This window comes from Apostichopus japonicus, chromosome 23, assembly GCF_037975245.1.
Source record: "Apostichopus japonicus isolate 1M-3 chromosome 23, ASM3797524v1, whole genome shotgun sequence".
NCBI classification, from domain to species: domain Eukaryota; kingdom Metazoa; phylum Echinodermata; class Holothuroidea; order Aspidochirotida; family Stichopodidae; genus Apostichopus; species Apostichopus japonicus.
This window is the reverse complement of record NC_092583.1, coordinates 17491581-17501334: the sequence shown is the minus strand read 5'-3', so window position 1 is coordinate 17501334 and position 9754 is coordinate 17491581. Positions and strand designations below refer to the sequence as shown.

The window sequence follows — 9754 nt, the reverse complement described above, 5'->3', positions numbered from 1 at the left end:
GATAAATTGATAAATGTTATATAACAACCTGTGCTTCAAGTTCAAAGGAATTTATCCCCAATGTGAATTTAATGTGGGGGGGGGGGGTGGGTGTCGCCTCAAGCCGGTACTCTTGTTTTGAGCTAATGAACTGCATCAATTATACCAATGTGTATATAAGCTCACACTGCTTTCAAATGATGTCGTAATATGCTGTTTGGAATTTACACCAGCCTATTCTATTTTTAACGCTTACCTTGGTCTGTCAGAGCCGTGTCTATATTACACGGCTCTGTGGTCTGTATACACAATTGTTTACGTAATCTTTTGACCTATATCAATTGTACACCGGTTGTCCTCACACCGCGTACCGAAGTGTACAGTACTGTGACCATGATCGGGTGTTGTCGATAGACGTACAGTACAAGTTTGTTAAATTCAGGTACTTCAACATTTCCAAGCCTCAAGGTAATCGTGAGCTTACAAATGCTTACAAATGTATACTAAAGCAGCAAATAACGTTACTTATAGTCATAACCTAGTATTAAGCTCAAAGTAAGTAAGGTACATTTTTCAATGAAAGTTAGGCCCTTGTTTACCCGAATCCAAACTAGGCCTATGTCTAGGCCTAGTGATACGCCTAAATCTAGGCCTAGCCTAACTAATTAGGCTTAACACAGTTATATCAGGACTAATGCTAGGCCAAGCCAGACGTTCTAATACTTTAGCCAAACTAGGCCTACTAACAATATGTTTAGCCTGAAAAAGAGGATGGCCCATTGTTACATGGGCCCTGGTCTTACTCTTAGTTGGTGTAGAGGTAGAGTCATAGTATATAATATCAAAGTGGCTATTCTTACGACTGTTCGTAAGAATAATTTCCGATTACGCATGCGCAGTTGCTATTTTTATGACAGGAGTAGTATTTTTTACGACCAGGAGTAACAATAATTTCCGGTTAGGGTTAGGGTTAGGATTGGGGTTTAGGGTTAAAGTTAGGGTTAGGGTTACCCCTACTACATGCGCAGTTTCTTTATTTACTTTACTGCGCTTGAATTCGCCCTTTGTCGTAAGAATAGTTTATAAATAATTGTTACGACTAGTCGTAAGAATAGCCACGGCCATATAATATAAATATGTTTGTGATGTTGTGTGTATACACTGCATAGGATGCAAGTTGCAAAACCTAACATGCTGGAAAAGTGGCAATTAGCTATAGGTTGCACCCAAAAACCTGCTGTTTGTACTAAATGCAGGTTTTTTCCAGTTGGTTAGCTGAGTGATCAGTCCCATGTAATCGCACCTTAGTTGAGCTGCCTATTCGTCTATTATGCAACTCATCCCACAGCTAGTAGCAAAATCACTATCAGATCAAGACAGTACAAAGTGTGAACAAATCAACTCTTCTAAACTCATCAGACTATTTGTGGAGATATTAAGCTTCAGTAAGTTTAGGTCAAGAGAGCTGAAAATGCAACCTATGGTTAATGGACTAATTCTCCTCATGAAAAGAAAGGTTGTCAACTTTCATTGCATAATGTGCAGTTCTTTGATGTTTGGTAAACATGTAATACATATATATGCTATTATTTAGTGTGCAATGAAAAGTTCAGAAGACATTTGAAGTCACAATGTATCATCAGTTTCATACTGCTGGACTTAATAGCTCCCATCTCTGCTTTCATATCTAGTCTTGCATGTTAAATGATTTTTCTCCTTCTCTTGAAGTTAACTCAGGACAAAGCAGTGATCAGAGATGGAAAAGAAGCATGTGTATGGAATTGGGGGCGCTGTTGTTATTGGTGTTGTTGGTATCATTATCCTCATTGCAACATCCTTGAAGACCTTACAGTCAGATGAAAGTAAGATTAATATAACTCTAACACAAGATCATCTGGCAAATGAACCCTCGTCTGTCAGGTGTTCCAAAGTGAGGGGATAGTATCCCCCCCCCTCTCCTCCATTTCTTTCTCACCTTCAGTAAGTGAAAGTTGAGGCATTTCACACAAATGCTGAATTGAGAATATGTATAGGGAAGGATTGCTTTAATTCTCTCCAAGGGCAAAAATATATAAAGATGTCATCAAGTCTAAGGTTATCAGTTGAAATTAGGCCTCACCTTTCAAAAAGCAGATGAAGTCAATTGAATCTTCAAGAATTTAATTGGGATTTATAAGAAGCATTTCATGCTGTGTTTCCTTTTGTTTGATTTTGTCTTTTTAAAATTGATAAAAGTATGGTAAATTTACCAATAAATCAAACATTATATTTAACGGTCTATGATTCAATTTCCAGAATTTCCTAGTTTCATTTCAGTCTCAGATTGATAACTGTATAGTGTGGCTTTGTTTTTCATTAGTGGCACTGATGTACAACACCATCTCCAGAACTCTCTATGAGGAGGTTAAGGAGGAAGGTCTTCATTCAGGTCCACCAGGTTTCAAGTTCATCATCTTCCCTGCTGTCTTTCGAACCATATCTTATGATAGTTTGTATTGTCTGAATAAGGATGGTGTGGTGGTGACATTAAGCATTGCCTTCCAGTACAAAGTGAGTTTTACAGTGGTATCTGATGATAAGTTAAGGAAGGTTTGCTCTCAGGCCAGCCGATTTCAAAGTTTAATTATCGCCCCCAGTGTCTTTAAAGAGCTGCAGTGAATTTTAAAGTTTTGTGTTTGTAGTTCCTGTAGTCTCAATCTTTCTGGTAGAGAAGATACAGTCCATACTTTTCAATATTCTCATATTTGTTCCTTTTTTGATATTTTGGAAAAAGATTCACACCCAGTTAATAATTTTGCAGGATTAGGGAAAGGGTAAGAATTGATGTAATAAGCTAAGCACAGCTGAGGTCAGCTGAGTTCCTTATGCAAATCATCTTTAACTTGTTGGTATACCTATCATGTTGAACCATTCAAGGCGCTGGGTAGTTAGGAAGTTGAAGGACTAGCCTACACTAAGCATCTCAAATATATATGATATACCTATCATGTCGAACCATATAAGGCACTGTAGTTAGGAAGTTGAAGGACTAACCTACACTAAGCTTCTCAAATATATTAATATCCAGCTCATACTGATGGATTCCTCTAGCAAGCTGTTCGTGCTACAGCCTTTATCATTGTGTTTGTGTGATGTGAAATGAGTTGTGATGCTTGCCTTGCAGGCTGTTTATTAAATTACTATATAATCAGAATCAGTAACAATGCCAGGGCACATCTGACAAAGTACTAGTGATGAGGTAATCCTGCAAATGATTTGGCTCAGACGATATATTTCATAGCTGGTTGGACTGGACCATTGTAGTATGTACTCCAGAGAAAGGCTTTAGTAGGCAATTCATCCTGCTGTGCAGTCACAGCCTAAACATCTAAGCAATACTTCAAATAATGAAAGATAAAAACCAAGTAATGTACGAAGATAAATATTGGCCGGTTTACATGTTTTCATGCATTTAGTGCCTGCTGTGGTACCTTGTTCATTAAAATAAAAGCTATAAGTGATGAAGGCTTTGTGAGTAAGGAAAACCTGATGGAGACTTCACAATATTCTAATGTAAAATAAAGAAAGATTCTTTTGCTGTGAAGCTTATAATGATGTATTCCTTTTGCATGTAAGCACTTGTAATAACAAAAAAAACTATTTGCCAAAGGGGAGGAATATGAGTGCAAGTAAACTCTATGATGACTTAAAGAAGTTGAAGTTATCATTGGTCAGAACTAGCCAGTTGGCTGACTATTTTTGGCTTGAGAGAACCCAATGGTATATGGGTTGTGGTAATTAGTAGAGCTGTATAATTGGTAAGGAATATAATATTAGTAAACCTGTTTGGTTCTGTACAGCATAACCATCAAGCAGCCACACTGTCCTTGCATTGTGTATATCTTATAGTATCATCTGTAGCATGAACTTGTTTGTGGATGATTTGGCTTGCAAACTTTTTAAATGTATGTTGGACTGCAACATAAAGACAGAGAAACTGATTTCTGGTCAAAGCTGAAAGTTTTTCTTTGTCCATTACCGTCACATCGTAAGTAGTCCGTTTGATTATTTCTGTCTTTCCTTTTTCTTCAAGGTTAACCAAGAGACACTTATTTACACAGTGCTTCAGTTTAAAGACCATGATACTTTCAAAAGAGCAATTGAAAACTCAGGTAAACGAATTGAGAACAGAAATATTTTGAATATTTTTGAATAAACTAATACATCATCATCAAGTCTTTTTAGACACAATTTTTTTTTCAAATATTTAATAATATTCCCAGAAGTATTTCCTGTTGGTTTTAATCACGTACATGACAAAATGTTGATTTTTATTTTATTTTAATATATAACCTTTTTTTGGTTACTTGGATGGAAAGAAAAATCTGTTGCATACATCATAATATTAGATCACAAGGGTGTACAGTCTTCTATTTGTACACACTACCCCAACTTCCCCAAGGTTGGTTCATTCACTCTTCAGTGGAAAGAGAGGCAACTGGCTTTTTTTAATCTTTCATTCATACTCCATCTAAGGGTGTACAAAAACCAGGTAGTTTTTGGTAAAGGTCACCATCATGGGTCATTTGAGGTCAAATTCCGTCGAATTCCTTAAACCTTTTGAAACATGCAATTAGTTTTTGATGTACAGGAGTATCAAACAGCAAGATGATGTTTGTGGTTGTGTTCTGTTTATTTTCCTTTGAAAACAATGTATCCTGAAGTTGTTTGCTTGAGCACTACTAAAGTGTGTAGGACTGGTTACAGGCATATTAGGGATCCAAGTGGGAGGCTGTTTTGATTCAGTTATTGTGTGAGCCATTCATCCCTTGACCCCAGCTTAGTTTCACTATTGGGTGTACTGTGCTTATCTATGTGCTATGTCAGCCCTTGATGTCTACCTTTCCCTCCTCACAGCTGAGTCGGCCATCCATGAAGCTTGCAGTCAGTACAACACAACAGAGTTTCAGTCAATTCGGGAAGAATTTCAGATCACCGTCCGACAGTTTGTACGGGAACGTCTGGATGGAATCAACTGTACAGTATCGGACCTACAGGTAAACTAAGCTACACTTGTCTGCTGTAACACTGCACTGTATCTGACCTACAGGTAAACTAAGCTACACTTGTCTGCTGTTACACTGCACTGTATCTGACCTACAGGTAAACTAAGCTACACTTGTCTGCTATAACACTGCACTGTATCTGACCTACAGGTAAACTAAGCTACACTTGTCTGCTATAACACTGCACTGTATCTGACCTACAGGTAAACTAAGCTACACTTGTCTGCTTTAACACTGCACTGTATCTGACCTACAGGTAAACTAAGCTACATTTGTCTGCTGTTACACTGCACTGTATCGGACCTACAGGTAAACTAAGCTACACTTGTCTACTTTAACACTGCACTGTATCGGACCTACAGGTAAACTAAGCTACACTTGTCTACTTTAACACTGCACTGTATCGGACCTACAGGTAAACTAAGCTACACTTGTCTGCTTTAACACTGCACTGTATCGGACCTACAGGTAAACTAAGCTACACTTGTCTGCTTTTACACTGCACTGTATCTGACCTACAGGTAAACTAAGCTACACTTGTCTACTTTAACACTGCACTGTATCGGACCTACAGGTAAACTAAGCTACACTTGTCTGCTTTAACACTGCACTGTATCGGACCTACAGGTAAATTAAGCTACACTTGTCTGCTGTTACACTGCACTGTATCGGACCTACAGGTAAACTAAGCTACACTTGTCTGCTTTAACACTGCACTGTATCGGACCTACAGGTAAACTAAGCTACACTTGTCTGCTGTTACACTGCACTGTATCTGACCTACAGGTAAACTAAGCTACACTTGTCTGCTTTTACACTGCACTGTATCTGACCTACAGGTAAACTAAGCTACACTTGTCTGCTGTTACACTGCACTGTATCGGACCTACAGGTAAACTAAGCTACACTTGTCTACTTTAACACTGCACTGTATCGGACCTAGAGGTAAACTAAGCTACACTTGTCTGCTTTTACTCATTTAGAAACAATGCTGTCAAAGGTCTGACAATATTTGTGTCTTACAGTCTTACAATGTTTGTGAACTATACTTAGACTTATTTGAAATTAGTACCTTCTTCTACCAGCCACAAGGTCAGTGTTGATATTTCATGACATTGCTCTCAATTTCAGGTGAATAACATCGCGAGACCGATAGAATATGAGGATGCTGTGAAGAGCAAAGAAGCTGCTCGTGAAAATATTCAAGTGGCTGAGACGGAGCGACCTCGCCAACTCACCCAGGCAAATACCGTCCTCCGAGAGGCAGAGACGCAAGCAGTTATTGATATCAACAGAGCTGAGACAGATGGGAGGATTTCTCGAAATGCGTAAGTGTTTAATGTCATGTATTCCATTATATACATATAAAAACTTATAAGTTATTAGAAGTCTCAGATTATTGAGCTGAATACATTCACCCCTGGATTGTTTAAGGTTTACAAGCAACCAGTCATTTGCTCTTATTACTTTTTTTCTTCAATTCTATTCTCTTCCCATGATTTATATATATTTTATATCATTCTTTGACACAGAGCCGTTGCTCAAGCGGAAGCCATCTTGGCGCAATACGAAGCCGAGGCTAATGCATTTGCCAACATCATAATTGAACAAGACCTCACCACGGATGGACTGATGGCTTATCTGGGTGTGCGTGTAGTCAGCGAGGCTGCAAATCCTGTCTACGCTGGCATAGAACCTCCCGCAAAAACATCTTACTTGGGTGGAAACTAAATGCTGAGCTACTTAGGGAGTTGTAATTTGGTGGCTGAATTACATATCACTAGAGGCCCATTTTCTAGAGTGAGGGTATATGAGACATGACAAGTATATTAATTGATATAACCAGATACCGCGGAAGCGGGGTAACCACCTAAACTTTTTCAATTTGTTTCTATTGGGATTTGAAGCATCAAGCTAAAGAGGTAATGGTACGAGTCTTCAAGATTATTTCCAAGAACACCTTATAACTTACTAGATGATTCATTTTCCAGCTACTTTTTTCTCACCTTTAGACCAAGTGTGCTTACCTGTGTGACAATACTGCCTTGGGTAGAAGTGTTTGTCTTAGTGTTTGCTAGAATGGATCTGGTAAATAACTTTCTGGGCTTATACAAATCTTCAGTCCCAATAATCTTAAAATTTTCGCACCCAATTAAAAGTCTGCTGTGGACTGATGGGCAAGACATTTCTCATGTTTTGATTATATTTTCATAAATATTTCATTGACGGGTAATTAATTGATCAGGAATCACAAGTTTTCACAACAAGAGAAATATTCCACAAGAGCAATATAACAGACTACTTTCACAATTCACATGCTTTTTATAATGATTGTTTGTTTTTTACTAGATTATTCAGCTGCCAAGATGACATTTGTACTCTTTCTTATCGATATCAATAAATGAATAATGGAAAATTGACTGGGAAGTTTTAGACAATGAAAAAGTGGCTATAACAGAATTCCATCCAGTGACAGTCCATTATCTTAGCATTATATAAAGAATAGTGATGGGTAACCACTTCATGTTTGTAAATTTGTAAACACTTTGACATATTTTGTTCGTAATTAAGGAAAGCACCATAGCTAGGATGATCACATGTATCTTCATTGCATGTAATAGGCAGGTACGATATTAGTTAAAACCATCTCATATGATGGATAATATCTCGTTTAGGAGACTAGGTGTCAGGTAGCCCTTTAAATTTTTCTAGAAAATTAATTACCCTTCATTAATATCAAATTTAAAAATTCACCTATTCATTTCTACTTCATCGTTAGAAATGGTTGAAACAAAGCTTTGGAATTTTACGTACTAACAATTTTGAGGAATCTGAATCGTGTGTTATCTTATTGGATATTGTGTACTACTAATACTGTTATTCGGCTTAGCATTATTTGGTTTTTTCACAGCAGTTGTCTATATGATATGAGGCTATGAGCTAAATAGTCCTGGGCAGGGTGATAGGACTGGGCAAACTGATATACCTGGTATGAAATTCCTGGCAAATACGGGCACTTTGTTGTTCTATACTTTCTCATCTTTTTATCTTGGTGGAAACGTTATTGGCTGATAGCAGCATTCTTGGGGATGTTAATCTCGGTGAGGGGTAATAATAGGGAACAACCTGGAGTAGAAGGTTGATAAATATAGCACTGGATAGGAGAATAACATTTTCCATTTTGGAAATAAATGTATCGTTTTCTTCATATGTATATACATTTTTACTACAACTTTTATAGTTTAGCATATCTAAAATTAAGAAAGCAGTCACAAGTGGTGTATGTGTCCCAAGTTTTTGATCAGGTCTCTTCCCTCCCTCCCTCCTCCCTCCCTCCCCCTTCCCCCCCCCCTTCCCCCTTCCCTCCACCAATTGGCAGCAGAATATATTAGAAAGCCAACTGCAAAATAGAATTTCATTAACTTAGGGCCATTTTGAGTCCATACTAATGACCTCTCTACTGTTATTGTAATATGGATATTTTATATTTACTATATTTGAAGTTCTGATTAAGTGGATTTTTGTGAAAAAATTGTACGTGAGAACATGTTCTAGCAACAGATTGGGTTTGTGCAGCTGATATTATTGAGAGATGTATCAGGAAAATTCCAAACTTGCTGAAAACTTGTGTTGGCACACCGCCCCCCCCCCCCACCTCTCCTCCCGTTCCTTATCCATATACATCCAATGTACACATTTGAATATATTCAACCCTAAGCTACTCAATTAAGCCTGTGGTAATAATCCAGTTCAATAATATATATCTTATTGTATATTTCTCCAGAATGATGAATTAATAGGTCATATGCTACAGTTAATACAGATTCTAAATTTTACATTATGACAATTGTGGAATAACTATCGGAACCTTAACTACAAGTTTAAATTGTGTAAAGGCTTGTTCATTAAAACTGAAAATGTAGAACTTGTAGTTAATGATTTAAGGCAAAATGTTTCACTTGTTAGAGGGAAGGTTGCAGGTGATGTTTTGTGTTTATAACTAAATTAGTCACAGGACGTAGAGGCCTGTAGTTGGGAGTTCGGAGGACTGGGTCTAATGACAGTATTGGTGAGGGTTTTCACATACTACAGAAAACCCTCACCAATACTGTCATTAGACCCAGTCCTCCGAACTCCCAACTACAGGCCTCTACGTCCTGTGACTAATTTAGTCAGGACACAAGAGTACTGGTTTATGTCTTTCAAATGTTCAGACTTTTTACCTCTTTTTCTTTATTCATGTTTAGTTTGTTTCAGATATTATATTTTGTTTCTTCTGAATGTTATATATACCTGTTACAGAAGTTTCTGTTGTGTTATAATATACATGCAAAACATTACTGTCTGTTTGATTTGTATCTTGTTGTACGTCTTTGACATCTTTATACCAAATAATGTTGAGCCCAAGTAATGCTGCACATAGTTGACCATAACCAAAGCTTAAAGGGAGTGAAGACTTGCGCACAAAAGAAACGTCTGATGCTGGTATTCTGACCTAGTTTCGAATGAGGTGTAACAGAAGTGTTAGACACCACCATCGATCACAGAAAATACACACACGTCAGTAATTAGACACTAGTGACAGGGTACAGTCAATACATGCAGCTACGGTCAACATAGGCGGGGGGGGCAGGGGGCAGACTGCCCCCCCCCCAAATTTCCAGAGGACAGGAAATTCGGGCAAAAGTCCTGAAAAATTTGGGCAGCCTAAGAGGAGAAAAAAATATATT

General features: G+C 37.8%; 1 protein-coding gene across 2 annotated transcripts; it reads left to right on the top strand.

The window, feature by feature from the left end:
• The first annotated feature begins 252 nt into the window (after positions 1-252).
• Positions 253-9364, top strand: LOC139965009 (uncharacterized). Of its 2 annotated transcripts, none has more exons than XM_071967158.1 (7): positions 253-421; positions 1708-1841; positions 2339-2529; positions 4052-4130; positions 4876-5015; positions 6156-6352; positions 6557-9364. In XM_071967158.1, exons 2-7 carry the CDS (start codon positions 1736-1738, stop codon positions 6753-6755), a joined length of 912 nt encoding a protein of 303 aa, XP_071823259.1. In that variant the 5' UTR covers positions 253-421; positions 1708-1735; the 3' UTR covers positions 6756-9364. The 2 variants fall into 2 exon arrangements, with proteins under 2 accessions (XP_071823259.1, XP_071823258.1); XM_071967157.1 differs by having other exon boundaries at positions 254-447.
• Positions 9365-9754: the final 390 nt, after the last annotated feature.